Source organism: Nomascus leucogenys, chromosome 12 (assembly GCF_006542625.1).
Source record: "Nomascus leucogenys isolate Asia chromosome 12, Asia_NLE_v1, whole genome shotgun sequence".
NCBI classification, from domain to species: Eukaryota; Metazoa; Chordata; class Mammalia; order Primates; family Hylobatidae; genus Nomascus; species Nomascus leucogenys.
In genome coordinates, this window is record NC_044392.1 from 9,068,708 (window position 1) to 9,087,782 (window position 19,075).

The following is a 19,075-nucleotide window of genomic DNA, read 5'->3' on the forward strand; positions in this document are numbered from 1 at the left end:
GGGGCGTGGCGAACAGGGGCGGAGTCACGAGCGGGGCGGTGAGACTTCCTGCCCAGTCGCGGGCCAGCCTAGCGCTTCAGCCGGCGGCTCATTTCCGGTGGGGGCGCCGCGCCCAGTGAGGGCCCGGAAGTGGGTCGCGCGGAGATTGCTGGGCGGTTCTTGCCGGAAGCGGAGAGCGGCTGATCGCAGTCCGGAGGTGAGGCGGAACTCTGAGGTGAGGGTGTGCAGCTTGGTAGGGATTGGGGTCCCTTCCGGGGCCCATCGGCCCCTGGTGTTGTTAATGGCCCTTCTGGCCTACACGCGTGTCGTGAACCCTGCCGGGAGGGCCGGGGCTGAGGCCCTCAGGCCGACCCGGACTCCTGGGCGCGGTCTCTTGAGGTGGGGCCGGGGTGAGCAGCTGAGTCCGGTTGCCCCGGGGAGGCGCCTCTGCCCGATTTCGCAGCGCTGCTCATCAGCTTCAGCGGAGGCCTGATTCCTGAGGTGCTCTGACTGGAAGGAGCCTCTGAGATCGGAGAGTCTTCCCTGTCTCCTCTTGATGCTCCCATTGCACTGATAGGTAAATTGATCCCTAGAGAAGAGGCTAGTCTGAGATATATAGCGAGTGAGGAAAAGAATCGGAATCGTGATCCTGGTTCCTTAGATAACCAGCCCCAGTTCTTCCCATGTTGCTTGGAACCTCTCTAACTTGGGATGGTCTTCTGGTCGGTGTTGCCCCGCAGGCTGCTGCAGGTTAAAGGCCACCGCTGCGTGGAACTTTTTCTTTTTCCCTCCTCCCAAATGGAGCCGTTTGAAATGCCTAGGGAGTTTTTAAAAGAAAGGCGGGCAAATCCTTGTATTTACAGGCAGATATCCTCCTTTTCCTCCTCGGCTGCTGCTCTCATTTTGAAAAGCCAGGCTGACATTGAAGGTGTGTACTTCTGGACCTGAAATCAGACGGCTCAGGTTTGGTCTGGCCTCAGTGCTAAGTGTCTGTGGCCACAGGTGCCTTAAATTTCTTTGAGCCTCCTTTTGTTCATCTTTTAAGTGGAGATCTCTGCTGACCCCACAGGATTAAATTCAGCGTAACAAATTGTGTTTATTCTGTGCCAGCATTTTCCCAGATGCGGGGAATGCAGCTTTAAAACAAAACAATGTAGACCCTGCCCGCGTGGAGCTAGCAGTGTTTGCAGGGATGTTTAAGAAGTAATTATAAATGTTGATGAGTGTTAGGAAAGAACAGGGTGCTCTGAAAGTATGTAACAAGGGGTTCAGGAAAAGCCCTTCTGAAGAAGCAGAGTTTTTAAGATGAATTTTGAAGGATAAATAGGAATGTGTTCGAAGAGGGGAATGAGAACATTTGAGACAGGTTAGCATCAGAACTGTGTCAGTTGAAGCTCTTTGTGGGGCTCTCTCTTCAAGTGAAAATCCGGTGGCATATCAGCACATTTATCATTTACCAGACTTTTATTTAATTAATTAATTTATTTGTATTTTTAGTAGAGATGGGGGTTCGCCATGAAGGCCAGGCTGCTCTCGAACTCCTGACCTCAGGTGTTACCCCCGCCCCCCGCCTCAGCTTCCCAAAGTGCTGGGATTATGGGCGTGAGCCACTGTGCCTGGCCCCACCAGACGTTTATTAAGACCTTAATATGTATGAGGCACATTTTAATGAGACAGCCTTTGTGACGAAGAATACAGTTGTTCTTCTGGAGTTTACAGTGGGAGAGGAAATAGACAAGTAAATGAGGGATGGCTTACAGTGTCATAGTGCATAGCACAGGGCTATAAGAGCATAGTGGAGAAATACCTGAGACAGGTGTCCAGGCTTCCAGGAGGAAATGGGAGGCTAACTCTTGAAATATTTATTTAGCGACATAGGGAATCCGGAAAAGGGATTTCCAGGCAGAGACTACTACAGGTGCAAGGACCTGGAGAACCGGACAGCTGAAAGACCATGACGAGTTCAGTGTGACTGGAATTCTAGTAATGGTTGGGGAAGTGGAGGAAGTGAGATGTGGTCAGGTCGGTCATACGTGGAGGACATTGTAAGTCATGCTAAGGAATTTGGATTTTTACCCTGAAAGCTATAGAGATGCTTTGAAGGGTTTTATGCAGGAAAATGATGTCGTCAGATTTATATTTCAGAAAGTTCATTCTGTCAAGTAGGAAGGGACCAGCCTTATGGGGAAGTAAAACAGTGTTTGGAAGCTTGCTGTAGACGTGGCCTGAACTAAGACAGTGGAAATGGGAATGGAGAGGAGGGATCAGATGTGAGCAATATTAAGAAGATAGAATCCGTAGAATTGGAGGCTGATTATGGGAATGAAGAGGTAAGAATAGCGCGATTGCCTGGCTTTCGGGCTTAGGGAACTGAATGGGTAGTACCATTCAGATAAAGAGTATGAGAGGTAAATTAGGGAAGTGACATGGGAAAAAATGCATTTTGAATGTTTTTAGTTTGAGGTGTTTGTAGCACATCCAGGCAAAGATGTCTAATAAGGTGGGTCAGCTAAAGGAAACAGCAAGAGTAAAGATACAGAGGCAGGAGAGGGCCTAAATTGTCCAGGGGCCTGGAGTTTTGCAGAAGACCAGACTGCAAAAAAGGTTAGATGTCGGCCAAGTTGTGAAGGGCTTTTTGTTTGTTTGTTTGTTTTGAGACGGAGTCTTGCTCTGTTGCCCAGGCTGGTGTGCAGTGGCACAATCTCGGCTCACTGAAACCTCCACCTCCCGGGTTCAAGCAATTCTCCTGCCTTAGCCTCCCGAGAAACTGAGATTACAGGAGCGTGCCACCACGCCCGGCTAATTTTTGTATTTTTAGTGGAGACGGGGTTTTACCATGCTGGCCAGGCTGGTCTCGAACTTCTGACCTCGTGATCCGCCTGCCTCAGCCTCCCAAAGTGTTGTGATTACAGGTGTGAGCCACCGCACCTGGGGTGAAGGGCTTTTAATGCCTTGTTGAATTTGTTTGGATTTGATTTTGTGGTTGGCAGTTTGCTAATTGATTTGCCCAGGTCCAGCATAAAGAAATTTCTGGGCCGGGCACAGTGACTCACGCCTGCTGTAATCCTGGCACTTTGGGAGGCTGAGGTGGGCAAATCACTTGAGATCAGGAGTTCAAGACCATCCTAGCCAACATGGTGAAACACCATCTCTACTAAAAATACAAAAAGTAGCTGGGCATGGTTGCTCACGCCTGTAGTCCCAGCTACTTGGGAGGCTGAGGCAGGAGAATCGCTTAAACTTGGGAGGCGGAGGTTGCAGTGAGCTGAGATTGCACTGCTGCCCTCCAGCCTGGGTGACAGTGAGACTCTGTCTCAAAAAAAAAAAAAAAAAAAAGGAAAAAAGAAAAAAGAAAATTTCTCGCTTTTTCCAGAAATGCGTCCTCAATTGGGCGGGCATAATTGATATCTCAGAGAAGTTTAAATAAAATGGTAGCAGTGAAAGTACTTTGTAGAATACAGCCTGATGTGCAAACCAAAAGTGGTGATATTCTTAAGATTCAGTGAATATATTTTTGCTTTGGAGGTTAGCTATTGAGTCTGTAAAATGTTTTGTTTCCAACCTACGGATGATCTTTTATTCTTACCCTTTTTCCTGGTTGCAGTTTTTTTTTAGCTTTTAAAAAGTGACTTTCTTGAGGCTGAGTTAGAGACTAGCCTGGTCAACATAGTGAGACCCCTGTCTCTACAGGAAAAAAAAAAAGGTGACTTCCTCTTTTCAGTTTTTTGTGAAGCATTGTGAATCAAATTTTTTTTTACTTAAGCAAATGCAAAGTGTCACTGGAAGCTGAACCTCTGGTTTGAAATTTAATGCTGAGATTTGAAATCTGAGAGTTCTTGAGCGGTATCTTACCCAGTCCTAGTGATTATTCCTTTGAAATGTTGCCATCAGTTTCTTTCTTTATTTGTGCTAACCTGGCTTTCATGAGCTATACTTCAGCTTCTCTATGACAACCAGACTAATCTTTTTAAAGTTCTCTAAGAAGAAGCATTTTTCATCTTGTTACTCTTCACTGACTTCCTATTTACAAAGAATAAATTCTGAACTCTTTTTTCCATCTTACAGAATTCTCTACAGTTTAGACCCTTATCTTAATTTTTATTAGCCGGTACAGGTTGACTTTCTAATTTAGAAAGTCCTGAACTAGCATTTTACTTAACCTTTTGCACCTCCCTATGCTCCTTATTAAATTAGAACAGGGTTTCTCAACGTTGGCACAATTGACGTTTTGGGCCATATAATTCTTTATTATGGAGTTGTCCTGTGCATTGTAGGATGTTAAGCAGCATCTGTCTCTACCCAGTAGATGCCAGTAAGACTTCCTCAGTTGTGACAGCCAAAAATGTCTTCAGACATTGCCATATGTCTCCTGGAGGACAAAATTGCCCCTGGTTGAGAATTGCTGCATTAGAAAGTATCATAGCTATGATTGTACAATGTCCCCAACTAAATTCTGTGAGGGCAGGCCCCATAGCCGTACTTAGCACAGTCGATGGTACATGATAAGCACTCAGTATCCTGCAATGAATGAAAATCATTTGTTTCTGTTGAAGCTTCAAGAAATTACTGTTCCTTCAAGGAACTTCTGGGTGTGCAGGTTGGAGTACAATGGTGCAATCATGGCTCATTGCAACCTCAAACTTCTGGGCTCAAGTAATCTTCTCGCCTCAGCCTCCTGAGTAGCTGGGACTACAGTTCTTTTTCTTTCTTTTGTTTTTTGTTTTTTTGAGATAGAGTTTCGCTCTGTTGTCCAGGCTGGAGTGCAGTGGCGTGATCTTGGCTCACTGCAGTGTCCACCTCCTGGGTTCAAGCAGTTCTCCTGCCTCAGCCTCCTGAGTAGCTGGGACTAGAGGCACACACCACCATACTCAGCTAATTTTTATATTTTTAGTATGGACAGGGTTTTGCCACGTTGGCCAGGCTGGTCTCGAACTCCTCGAGGGAACCACCCACCTCAGCCTCTCAAAGTGCTGGGATTACAGGCATGAGCCACCACGCACTCGGCCAAATGTTTGATTTTTTTCAGAGACAGCGTCTCACTGTGTTGCCTGGGCTGGTCTCAAACCCCTGGCCTCAGGTGATTCTCTGGCCTCAGTCTCCTGAGTCACTGGGATTACAGGCATGAGCCACCACACCTGGCAGATGTGCTCTTAAGAGAAATGCCACTGATTTAAGTACTAGAAGCAAGCTTCTTGTTGACAGTGTAAGTCAGCAGATTTCCCTCTCTGTATTGAAAATTATGTAAATTCCTGTTTTGTTCGTGTTCCTTGTATTTAGAGTGCTTGGTTTTAGTGGACAGGGACTATCATTTATTTTAAAGTTGCATATAGGCTGGGCGTGGTGATTCACGCCTGTAATCCCAGCATTTTGGGAGGCCAAGGCGGGTGGATCACCTGAGGTCAGGAGTTTGAGACCAGCCTGGCCAACACGGTGAAACCCCGTCCCTACTAAAAATACAAAAATTTGCTGGGTGTGGTGGCATGTATCTGTAATCCCAACTACTAGGGAGGCTGAGGCAGGAGAATCACTTGAACCCGGGGAGGCGGAGGTTGCAGTGAACTAAGATCGCGCCACTGCATGATCTGCGCCAGCCTGGGTGACAGAGCAAGACTCCGTCTCAAAAAAAAAACACAACCAAACACTAAAGTTGCATATAGTTTATGGAGTTATTCACATTTTAGTTGATAAAATTATACAGTCACGTGTTGCTTAATGACAGGGATACATTCTGAGAAATCTGTCATTAGGTGATTTCATCATTGTGGGAACATCATAGAGTGTACTTGCACAAATTTAGATGATACTGCACATGGTGTAACTTATTGCTCCTGGGCTACAAACCTGTAGAGTATGTTACTGTATCTAATACTGTAGGCAGTTTGTAACACAGTGTATTTGTTTATTTAAACTTTTTTTTTTTTTTGAAACGGAGTCTCACTCTGTCGCCCAGGCTGGAGTGCAGTAGCACGATCTTGGCTCACTGCAACCTCTGCCTCCTGGGTTCAAGCAATTCTTCTGCCTCAGCCTCCCGAGTAGCTGGTACTACAGGTGTGCACCACCATGCCCAGCTAATTTTTGTATTTTTAGTAGAGATGGGGTTTAACTATATTGGCCAGGCTGGTCTCAAACTCCTGACCTTGTGTTCCGCCAGCCTCGGCCTCCCAAAGTGCTGGGATTACAGGCATGAGCCACCGCGCCTGGCCACATTTTTAAAGTACAGTAAAAATAGGGTATTATAATCTTATGGGACGACTGTTGATTTTGTGGTCCATCATTGACCAAAATGTCATTATGTAATGCATGACTGTAGTTTCATAACTTTAAATTAATGCAGCTACAGCATTCACCATGAAATTATTTCTCCTTGATGTACTATATGTTAACCTGATAAAAACAAAGTTCTAAAAATATGCCTCAGCTACAGTGCTGCTTTGTTTGCCTTGTATTACCAGACCTTTTGTGCCAAACTTTTCCATTTGGCTGGAAAATAGTTGAAATGTTTAATGGAAGGAGCAGACTTGCTTTGTTTTGTTTTGTTTTTTTCCTCCAGAGTGCATTGAAATTCCTATACTTAATTATAGACTTACAGTCTTTCCATATTTCTACTTGTAGATGAATCATGGCTAAGGACAAACGTCATCCTTGAATCCATCTTTATATATTAGAGTGGGAAATGCTGTTTTATTAAAGCAACTATTCAGGCTGAAATCAGCCAATGCGGTTTTCCCTTACACGCTATAAAACATGTAGAAGTAGAAAGGGACTGCTGAATGCCCTGTGGAATTAGTCTTTATAATATTCTTTGAACATACGAGAGAAGAGAACCCATGACCACACAAAGTTACCTGTTTGCTCCAGACATTGAAACAGCTGGTTTCCAAGTCTAATTTCACTTAATACACTAACTTTACTCACTCCTGGAGTTTCAGATAGAGGACATGTGTAAGGAGGGAACAGGAGACAGGTGTTGATGTTGGGTTGGATTCCTTCCCTCCCTAGAAGAAGGCCTTTTTAAATCTAAACCTCAGGTGGCAGTGACTCAGGCACTAAATGTCATTGGTTTAATCAGTGAAACCAAATGCTTAGAGAAGAACAGTGGCTCCTGATTTGGGTTAGATTTAGATGGCATTTTTTTTTTTTTTTTTTTTTTTTTTTTTTTTTTGAGATGGTGTCTTGCTCTGTCTTGGCTCACCGCAACCTCTACCTCCCAGGTTCAAGCAATTCTCCTGCCTCAGCCTCTTGAGTAGCTGGGATTACAGGCATGAGCCATTGCACCCACCCATCATCACGCCTGGCTAATTTTTTTGTTTTTGTATTTTTAGTAGAGACGGGGTTTTGCCATGTTGGCCAGGCTGGTCTTGAACTCCTGACCTCAGGTGATCTGCCCTTCTCAGCCTCCCAAAGCACTGGGATTACAGGCATGAGCCATTGCACCCGGCCTAGATGGCATCTTTACTGGGGCAAAGTGGTGCCTGTTATTTGGTTTCTGTGTTAAACAAGCCAACTTGTATCTTCTGGTAGCATGTGTAGGTTTTACTTTGTGACATGTTAAAACCTCGTGATAAGAATTTATTAGAAGTAGAACTAACTACTACATAGTTTAGTGGTAATTTAGAAGAGATACTCAAGTAGAGATTATTATTATTATAAAAATTTATATGTTAAAAGAAAGTTTGGAAAACAGGTAGAAATTGTCAAAAACCCCATCACCCAAATGTGATAAATATTGTAAATTTTGTGTTCAAGTTTTTTTCCACACTGCATTTAGCTATTCCCCTGTAATTAGAAGTCCAAGTTAGATACAGATAGAGCAGTAGATCTAACATTGCAGCAAACATCTTCATGCTTATCACTTTTCTCACATTATGATTTACTTTCTTAGGATAAAACCTCAGGAACAGGATTACAAAATTAAGGCAAGAGAAGCATTTTGAAGCAAATCAATTGGGCTACCATAGTAGACAGGCTGATTTGTATGGGTGCTTTATTTTCAATTTTACTTAAGGATGATGACTTAGAAAAACAACTATGGGACAAAGTAGAAAACATTTCAAGCATAGCAACTTCCTACTCAAGTAGAAATTCATGCTACTATCTTAATTGCCTGGTGGGATGCAACAAGAACTGCACGCATAACCTGGTTCCATTTACTTCTGAATGACTTCCTTGAATAGGCAGAAGGAATTGGGTTAAGTTGTTAGAAGTATGAGAGTATGAAGCAGCTTTGGCAGGAATCACTAGCCATTTCTGATTTTTTTTTTTTTTTTTTTTTTTTTTTTTTTTTTGAGACAGAGTGTCTCTCTGTCATCTGGGCTGGAGTGCAGTGGCGCGATCTCAGCTCACTGCAACCTCCGCCTGCTGGATTCAAGAGATTCTTGTGCCTCAGTTCTGGCAGAAGGTGGTGTTTTTACAAGATGATTTCTTGGATTACAGGCATGCACCACCATGCCTGGCTAATTTTTGTATTTTTAGTAGAGACGAGGTTTCGCCATTTTAGCCAGGTTGGTCTCGAACTCTTGACCTCAGGTTATCCACCCGCCTCAGCCTCCCAAAGTGCTGGGATTACAGGCCTGAGCCACTGCGCCTGGCCTGTTTTTTTTGGTTTCAAACCACAATAGACATTGCTGGAGAATCAAGCTCATAGTCTGTTTTTACTATGCACGATATCCCTCCAAAAACTTGTCTATTCTCATGACTTCATGACAGTTCTTTGCCAATGATTTGCAAACATTATCTCCAGTCTTGATTCTTTCCCAGGCTTTATTTCTAAATACTCACTAGTCATTCCCACTTAGAAGCTTTGTCTTCTTTTCAAACTCAGCATATCCAAAACTGACCTCATCTTGTTGCCCTAACTAGAACATGCCACAACCCATTTCTGCCTATAATGTCATTATTCTCTTAAGGCCCCCATATTTGCAAATCTGGAGTCATCTTTGCCTCCCTTCTCTGAATGCTACTGTGCTCACAGTCAGTACCATACAGTTAGTACTTGTTCTCAGTTTAATGCACACTTGTTTCATGTGACCTCCTAGGGCAGAACCAAGATTCGTGGGTGGAAGTTGCAGGGAGGCAGATTTGCCTCCATATAAGGAAGAACTTTTTAATACTTTGAGCTGTTTGAATGGAATGGACTGCCTCCAGAAGTCTCGGGTTCTCCATCACTGAAGGTGTTTGAGCAGAGGCTGCCTAATTGCTAATTGAAAGGACTGTTCTGGCATAAGGTGGTGTTTTTACAAGATGATTTCTAGAATCCCTCTAATCCTGAGAGCCAGTGAGTCAGTAGAAGGTAGCTTTGTCTCTCCTGCTAGACTCCCTTAGGACAGATAAACTATTTTACCTTTCTTTTATATTCTGTACAGCACTTAATTCAGGTGCTGGTCTCTTAATTGCCTAAAGATGATTATTTACAGGTTAATTGATTCTTTTCATTTTGTTCCAATATTTGGTTAAATACCAAATATTGTGGATTTTTTTCCTTTGAAATATCTTCTGTAGGCTGGGCACGGTGGCTCATGCCTGTAATCCCAGCACTTTGGGGAGACCAAGGCGGGTGGATCACCTGAGATCAGAAGTTCGAGACCAGCCAGGCCAACATGGCGAAACCCTGTCTCTACTAAAAATACAAAAATTCGCAGGGCGTGGTGGTGCATGCCTGTAGTTCCAGCTACTCGGGAGGCTGAGGCAGGAGAATCGCTTGAACCTGGGAGGTGGAGGTTGTAGTGAGCTGAGATCATGCCATCGCACTCCAGCCTAGGCAACAGAGTGAGACTCCATCTCAAAAAATAACAATAATAATAAATAAATACAAATATCTTTTGTAGTAGCCTTATTTTACAGCTAGATGAATAATAGCTTTTAACCTAACTTTCTAGACCCTAATATCATCACTTATCTCCACATCCCGTTCTGTTTATCAGACAGTACTTGTAAGCTCTTCGCTTTCATCATATTATTCTTTCACTCAAAACCCTTGAATGGCTTCACATTGATCACAACATCAAATTTAAATTTTCCCTGCCTTTCAGTGCCCTCCATAATCTGGCCCAGCTTGCTCATGCATCCTTGTTCCCTATAATACTCCACGTTCTATGTAGGCTAACCCACTCACATTTTCTGTGCATAGCCTGCTTGGTCTCCTTTTTTGCTTTTAACTTGCTCTGGAATGGCTTCCCTTTTTTCTCTTGCTTCTTCAAGATGCCTCACTTCCCTCCTGAAACCAAACTACCACCAGTCCTCATTGATTTCCTCTGAACTCTCAGAGCATGTAGTAATTTATGTAATTCAGAACCATAGCAACAACATTCTGTGAAGAAAAATCTGCAAGAATAGGCTGATAATTTAACTTTCCCTAATCCAACTGGATATTCCCATAATAAAACTTTTAAAAATATAGGCTGGCCGTCATGGTTCACATCTGTAATCCCAGCATTTTGGGAGGCTGAGGCAAGAGGACTGTTTGAGCCCAGGAGTTTGAGACTAGCCCGAGCAACATAGTGAGACTCTGTCTCTATCACACACATACACACCCACAAAAAAGCCAGGCATGGTGGCATGTAGTTATAGTCCCAGTAGGCCCAGCTACTCAGGAGGCTGAAGCCAGGAGGTCAAGGCTGCAGTGAGCTGTGAACACACCATTGCCCTCCAGCCTAGTCAATAGAGCCAGACCCTGTTTTTTTTTTGTTTGTTTTGTTTTTTGAGATGGAGTCTCGCCCTGTCGCCCAGGTTGGAGTGCAGTGGTGCGATCTTGGCTCACCGCAAGCTCCGCTTCCCGGGTTCATGCCATTCTCCTGCCTCAGCCTCCTGAGTAGCTGGGACTACAGGCTCCTGCCACCACACCTGGCTAATTTTTTTTTTTTTTATTAGAGACGGGGTTTCATAGTGTTAGCTAGGATGGTCTCGATCTCCTGACCTCGTGATCCGCCTGCCTTGGCCTCCCAAAGTGCTGGGATTACAGGTGTGAGCCACCGCGCCCAGCCTGTTTTTGTTTGTTTTGTTTTTTAAATAAAAGCCAAAAAACTTTAACAAATATAATCTACAGTATTTATTCCATTCACATTTTATTTTGTTGTCCTAACCAATATGAATGCTTCTGGAGGGGAGGGACCATGTGTCTTCTATTTCTTCAGTAGGCCCACAATGCTAAGCACTTTGATTTTATTAGCATCTTCTGTGTGCCTAGTTTTTCTAGGTGCTGGGAGATAGAGTGAGTGCGGGAGGTAGAATGGATAAATTCCCATCCTTCTTGAGCCTATATTCCAGTACATAATATGTAGTGCTAACATTTTACATTCGAATTGCATTTTAAGGCTTCTGAAGTGATTATTCGTATCTATGAAATCACCTCCTTTGATCCTTATATCTATGTATGCTAGATGAGGATTATAATTCATTATGTGACTGTGTAAAGTTACACAGTTAGTATGTATAGCATGGGACTGAGGCCTCAGTCTTCTAATTTTATTTGGACTTGTGTAATTTTTACCACCTCTGTTTCTGAAGCTTTTATAATGAATGCTTAAGTAGTTGGGAATCCGGACATTCATTTGTGGAGGTTTACGTATAGTTCTTGGTTATTGACAATTAGAAATGGCAAGGAGCAAGATTAGGCAGACTTACAATTCTCTGCTCTGATACTTCTGTGTTTGGGAGAAGCCTTATTTATTTATTTATTTAAATAAAAGAGATGAGATTTTGCTATGTTGCCCAGGCTGGTCTTGAACTGGCCTTAAGCCATCCTCCTGCCTCGGCCTCCCAAAGTGCTAGGATTGTGGGTGTGAGCTATCATGCCTGGCCTGAGAAGCCTTATTTTAAACTTCCTTTCCAAATATGTCTCATCTATCCTGAATGTGATTGAAAAAAAGTTGGCCTCCGTGGAGAAAATTGAAAGCAGAAAAATGGAAGATGCTGGCCAGGTGCGGTGGCTCACGCCTGTAATCCCAGCACTTTGGGAGGCCGAGGCAGGCGGATCACCAGGTCAGGAGATTGAGACCATCCTGGCTAACACGGTGAAACCCTGTCTCTAATAAAAATACAAAAAATTGGCCGGGCGTAGTGGCTCACGCCTATAATCCCAGCACTTTGGGAGGCCGAGGCGGGCAGATCACGAGGTCAGGAGATCGAGACCATCCTGGCCAACATGGTGAAACCCTGTCTCTACTAAAAATACAAAAAATTAGCCGGGCGTGGTGGCGGGCGCCTGTAGTCCTAGCTGCTCAGGAGGCTGAAGCAGGAGAATGGCATGAACCCGCGAGGTGGAGCTTGCAGTGAGCCGAGATTGCACCAGTGCACTGCAGCCTGGGTGACAGAGTGAGACTCCGTCTCAAAAAAAATAAAAATACAAAAAATTAACTGGGCGTGGTGGCAGGTACCTGTAGTCCCAGCTACTGGGGAAGCCGAGGCAGGAGAATTGCTTGAACGCGGGAGGAGGAGGTTGCAGTGATCCGAGATCGTGCCACTGTACTCCAGCCTGGGTGACAGAGGGAGACTCCATCTCAAAAAAAAAGAAAAATAGAAGATGATAATAATGTAAAGATACCATAAAGAGACCTCGAGCCCATAGTGCTGTGCAAACAAGTCGGGGCTGGATACTGTGATTAACCATATAGTCACTTAATTTCTTAAAAGCCATTGTGGAGTAGCAAGAAGAGCTGCAGAGTAGGATTCAGAATATTTGTACTCTAGGCCTGGGGTCTTTACTCACTGGTTGTTTGATCTCTGGCAAGTTGTTTTTTTTTTTTTTTTTTTTGAGAGGGAGTTTTGCTGTTGTTGGCCAGGCTGGAGTATAATGGCACAAGCTCGGCTCATTGCAATCTCCACCTCCCAGGTTCCAGCAGTTCTGCCTTAGCTTCCCGAGCAGCTGGGATTACAGGCATGCGCCAGTACTCCAGGCTAATTTTGTATTTTTAGTAGAGACGGGGTTTCTCCATGTTGGTTAGGCTGGTCTCGAACTCCTGACCTCAGGTGATTCACCCATCTCAGCCTCCCAAAATGCTGTGATTACAGGCGTGAGCCACCGTTCCTGGCTGTCTGGCAAGCTTTTAACTGCTGTGAATGTCAGTTCAGTTTCTTCATTCTAAAAATAGGGATCAATGTCTATATAACATACCTTGCAGAATTAAGTCTCAAAAGAATCAACAGATTAATAATGTTAAGCATTTACAACTATAAAGAATTATTATATTTAATTGATATTATATATTCTAAGAAGAGTACTTTCCTTATGGCACTTAGTTTGAAAATCTCTATATCAGTGTGATTCGTGCCTGAGAAGGCAACATTTATTTGAAAGACAAGAGGGTTTGTAAGGTCCTGCAAAAGCAGATAAGCAAAAAATTAAAACAAAACACTTCTCCATGGATTCGATAGAGAAGATAGCCACACTGTGTTGAGGGGAGAGTGAGTAAGAGCCTTTGTTTATTTTCTTACTCAAACACCTTTATTAGCCCACTGTTCTTTTTTTTTTTTTTTTTTTTTTTTGAAACATAATCTCGCTGTGTTGTCCAAGCTGGAGTGCAGTGTCCAAGCTGGAGTGCAACCTCCACCTCTCAGGTTCAAGCAATTCTCATGCCTCAGCCCCCCAAGTAGCTGGGACTACAGGTGCATACCACCACACCTGGCTAAGTAGAGACGAGGTTTCACCATGCTTCCTAGCTGGTCTCGAACTCCTGAGCTCAGGCAATCCACCCGTCTCGGCCTCCCAAAGTGCTAGGATTACAGGCGTGAGCCAATGTACAGTGTTTTTAATGCCTCCTATGTTTATAGTACTGGAATTACAGTGGCAAGACATGGTCCTTGCCTTAGGGGGGCTAGTTGCCTGTTGACTGTTAGAGGAGATCAGATGCATTCAGGGGATTATGACCATAAACTCTTAGACTCTGAAGACTGTTAAAAAAATTATTTTATTTTATTATTACTAATGTTTTGAGACAGAATCTTGCTCTGTCACGCAGGCTGGAGTGCAGTGGTACTATCTCGGCTCACTGCAACCTCCACTTCCCAGGTTCAAGCCATTCTTGTGCTTCACCCTCTGTAGTAGCTGAGATCATAGCACACGCCACCATGCCCAGGTAATTTTTGTACGTTTAGTAGGGACGGGATTTAGTAGAGACGGGGTTTTGCCATGTTGGCCAGGCTGATCTCGAACTCCTGGCCTCAAGTGATTGCCTGTGTTGCCCTCCCAAAGTGCTGGGATTACAGTCGTGAGCCACCATGCCTGGCCAAATAAATGATTTTAAACCAGTGTGTGCAGTGCTGTGACAGAGATAAGTGCACAGTGTCGTGGTAGCACATACTAGAAATACTTCCCCAGGGGGTGATAACTTAGCTGAGACTTAAAGGACAATAGGAGTTCTAGAGGGGCAGATGGGAAAGGGAAAACATCTAAGCAGAGTGGATAGCATTATAAAGGCTCAGAAGTGAGAGAAAGCATGGCTCTTTCTGCAAAATGCAAGTAGTCCCGGGTTGCTGTAGTGTGCTAAGGAAAGGTATAGCAAGAGATAAAACAGGAGTGGTAGAAGATTAGGCAGGACTAGATTAGAGAAACCCTTGTCTGGACTTTACCCTGAACGCTCTGGGGTATGTGTCAAATGCAACTCTAATATCGTATCTCAAATGAAAATATAATTATAAATATTTCTTTAATACCATTCAGGACTCTGGGAAGTGTTGAGATAGATCACTCTGACAATAATAAGGAGAATGGATGAACAAAGTTTATTACTGTAACTAGTCATTGCATCCTCGACCTCCTGGGCTCAGGTAATCCTCCCGCCTCAGCCTCCTGGCTAGCTGGGACTACAGGTGTGTACCATCATGCCTGGCTAATTTTTTTATTTTTTGTAGAGATGGAATTTTGCCATGTTGTCCAGGCTGGTCGTGAACTCCTGAGCTCAAACACTTCCTCCCATCTTGGCATTCCAGAGTGCTGGGATTGTAGTTGTGAGCCACAGTACTTGGCCTGAATCTAAAATTTAATCCTAGATGAATGGCCTGAGCTAGATGGATGTGCTGCTCTGGTAGTCTTTAGTCTATAGGTGGTTATGGTGGTACCACCTGGCAAATAGGCTGGGTGTTACTACAACAAGGGTAGTCAGAGGCTTAGGAGTGTACATGACCACCGGAAGAATGTACGTGTGTGTAGAGAATAAGAAAAGGTGTGTCTTTCACACAACGGAATCTCATTCTCTACACACACATACAATGTCATGCTTAAATTCTGGACATTATTTTCCATAACATCTCAAATCTCATCTTACTCCCACCAAGAACAAAAAAACAGTTTCCGTTCTTTTGTATTTGGTTAATGGTAGAATGAGATTAGCTATAAATGGTAGCTGTATTGTCCCTTTTCATTCTGCTTAAGTCAGACAGCGGAACTGTAGCTTGTTTAGCAGTGAAAGCCTATAAATACAAATGAAATATGGAAAAAGGGAGCCAAAGTCCCATGAAGCTCTATTATTAAGCATTTAAGATTGGTAAATGTTCACAAACTCTGGCAGCCTCTAGCAACGTATGTACTGTGTCTTCATGTTAACAGTAGTCTCAACCTGAAGCATCCATGTATGAAGGAACATGTTTTATAACAGAACTGAGTGGTATCTGTTCATGGAAGGTAGCTTAGGAGTTTATTGCATTCCTTGCCTTTTCCCCTGGATTTATAGTGTGGTGGATTGTATAGATATATATGTGAGTCTGTCTCTTGATCAGTATGCATAATGGAACAGGGCAGGAATCCAGATATCAGTTGATAGTGTCATAACATTAGGGCAAGTATGTTGACTGCTTATGGTCTGCTCTATTTGAGAGTAGGACATAGACCTGGAGGCTTCTGCTGCTGCTGCAGGCCAGGTAATGGAAAGGTTTGTTTGGTTCTCATTCTCATTTTTTTTCTTTGCTTCTCTTTTAAACAACACTCTGACAAGTGATTGGGCCCACAGAGACCAGAGCCTGTACATAGAGAACGGACAGAGATTATATTGTCTTCCTTACTTTATCTTGTGAGCTGCTTATCTCTTCCACAGGGAGGACAATGTGTTACATTGAGATAATTCTGGCATGCTGTCATCTTTGGGGGAATCATAATTGCTGTTGTCATTTTAGGCAGCTTCAAGGGAGTTGAGTTCATTCAGCTTCAGTTACCTGAACTGAATTCAGTTACCTGAATTGACGCTTTCATGAAATGGAATCTTTCCAAGTCAAAGCTTGGATTGAAATTTCACTGACTGGTTTTTATGAGATCACTTAGGGTCTCAAATACTTTATGTAGAGGTGCATTGATCATATTTTACACTTACGTGTGACTTATGGGCAACTTTTAGCACCCTTGTCCCTCTGGAGTTTTGGAATGCTATTTGTGAGGTTTATAACTTCATAAATATTTATTGAACATCTACTACCTGCCAGGTAGTAGTCTAGATGGTAGAGTATACAGTAAGGAACAAGCTATATAAGGTCCTTTCTCTGTTGGAGCTTACTTTCTTTGGGATATTAGACGTTGAATTAGGCTAGTTCAGATAAGATAGTACTTGTGAAAGATCTATAACAAATTCTTTTGGATGGGTCTAGTGTCCTTCCCTACTGCATGTCCAGATCTTTCTCATCTTCATTTGAAGGCTGGCTCAAATGGCAGCTTCTCCATCATATCCTTATCTGATCCTTCCAGCTGATATATTACGCCCTTCTTTGAAATCTCATGCCTATCAGCAACTTTCTTATGTCACTTTAACATTTTTTTCTATTTGTTTCATAGTTGTTAGTGCATATGTTAAGTCTCCCCATTAGACTATAAATTACTGAGGGCAGGCCGGGCACAGTGGCTCACGCCTGTAATCCCAGCACTTTGGGAGGCCAAGGCGGGTGGATTACTTGAGGTCAAGAGTTCGAGACCAGCCTAGCCAACATAGTGAAACCCTGTCGCTACTAAAACTACAAACAATTAGCTGGGCATGGTGGCGCACACTTATAACCTTAGCTACTTGGGAGGCTGAGGCAGGAGAATCCCTTGAACCCAGCGGGGTGGAGCTTGCAGTGAGCTGAGATCCTGCCACTGCACTCCATCCTGAGTGAGACCTTGCCTGAAAAAAAAAAAAAAAGTATTGAGGGAAGAGTAAATATCCTATTCATCTTGGTTTGGGATATTTCACATGCAGGCAGCAGGATGTTGTGGGAAAAAAACACACTGAACTTAGAACCAGAAGGATCAGATAAGGATATGATGGAGTACTGGCTGCTCTATTCACTGGCCGTGTGACTAGGCAAGTCATTTAACTTCACTGAAACTAAGTTTTCTATTTCTAAGCGTGTAGTAATCATCCTTCTATTCCTGAATAGTTGTTGGGAGGCTCAAACTGAGATAATGTATGTGACTATCCTTTGCAAATTTTAACTTTCTACACACAGTATTGTAGTAAATATTGAGTATTTGAATGAGTAAGCATTTACTTTAGTGAACACCTTTTCCTGAGCAGTTCTCTTGCTTAATGAGGTCTTTTGATTTTGTAAATACATTAGTCTACTTTTTTATCTGATTTTTTTTTTGTATTGTTCCATTTTGCAGATGACATCTAATTTTATTAAATTATTCTGTTCCTGAGAATTGGCATCCTCTTCCTCCACCTGGGGATGACCAGGAATTTTCTGTTTTTTTCTCTGTAGGTGCTATTTAATATTTAAATAACAAATGACATTTGATCTGTTTCAGCAGGTGGTCCATTATGGCTGACATGCAAAATCTGGTAGAAAGATTGGAGAGGGCAGTGGGCCGCCTGGAGGCAGTATCTCATACCTCTGACATGCACCGTGGGTATGGAGACAGTCCTTCAAAAGGTAAGCAGTCCACAGCCCAGCAGAATGCTTTCTTTGAGCGTCTTGGCCTGAAAATTTTCTATTATTCTCTCCTTTGGAGCTAACTTCCCAAAACTTAATCTAGAAAGTTTATCTTTTGTAATTTGTATTGCTGTGAACAGATAAGAGAGGAAATGACTTGTACGGGGAGGCCTGTGGTTAAGTTATTTTAACACAAGAACTTCCTGCTTGTGTGATATTTCCTGTTCTTTCTTTAGCAGAATGACTCCAATGTAAGTCAAATGACAAGTGATAATAAAATTCCTCTCTCCAAACAATTGGCAAATTGGACATTTTGCACATGCACCAATTGAAACATAGAATGTTAGCACTAAAAGGAACCTTGGAGGATCAATTTATTTATTTTCATTTTATAGATGAAGAAAATTAAGCTCAGAGAGGAAAAGGAATTTAGTCAGGGTCACACAACCAGTTAGTGGTGATACTGGACCTAGAACCCAGGTTTCCTTACTCGTGTTCCGTATCCTGTTGACTGTATTACCTTGCCTCCCCACTTTCATATAGAAGCACGTTTTAAAGAAGCCTCCTTCTGATGCGTGGCTGATGGTTTGTGGCGTGTTTGTCTTTAGCAGGAGCAGCTCCATATGTACAGGCATTTGACTCGCTGCTTGCTGGTCCTGTGGCAGAGTACTTGAAGATCAGTAAAGAGATTGGGGGAGACGTGCAGAAACATGTAAGGATGTTTTGCCTTTTTCCCCTTCTTTTAAGGACTAACAGCTTTCTTGAGTCAGCCAAGGTCCTCATCCTTGGTTTAAGAGCTCCTTGAGAAGTTCCTCTTGGTTTGGGGCATTACACATGTTCTTTTTCTTTTTCTTTTACCTGTACTGAGGAGTTCAGTCCAGTCACAGAAACGATTCCTCATTTTTTTCTAGGCCCCTTGCTTTTATCGCGTATTTATACAGAAAGCTTGCTTGGTACATAAAATATGGTTCTATTCATCTTTGTAGTGAAGAATATGCACCAGTTTGATCCCAACATATTATATAATCAAACCTACAGTGGCTTATTTAAAGGAGTCATTATCATGACTTAGCATTTATAAAACTGTGCTTGATAGTTATTAGTTATGCTAATGTGGGTTATTTTCACACTTAACCCACAGCAAGAATATGAAGTAGGCAATGACAGGTGCCTTTCCTCCCACCTTCCTTTGTGCCTCCTACGTCATCACCACCACCCCCCACCCCCACCCCACACTCACGTATACATTCTACCTCTATTTTTGGGACCC

The 19,075-nt window shown here is 43.2% G+C and overlaps 1 protein-coding gene across 10 annotated transcripts in view; it reads left to right on the top strand.

Annotated features, from left to right (window-relative positions):
* CAP1 (cyclase associated actin cytoskeleton regulatory protein 1) overlaps nt 1–19,075 on the top strand; it is a 30,973-nt gene continuing 11,898 nt past the window's right edge. The window contains exons 1-3 of one of the 10 annotated variants that reach the window (XM_030823536.1): nt 1–214; nt 17,684–17,805; nt 18,414–18,517. In XM_030823536.1, the coding sequence (XP_030679396.1) occupies nt 17,694–17,805; nt 18,414–18,517 (216 nt within the window). In that variant the 5' untranslated portion in view covers nt 1–214; nt 17,684–17,693. The other 9 variants (XM_030823539.1, XM_030823538.1, XM_030823544.1 and 6 more) reach the window with 9 other exon arrangements.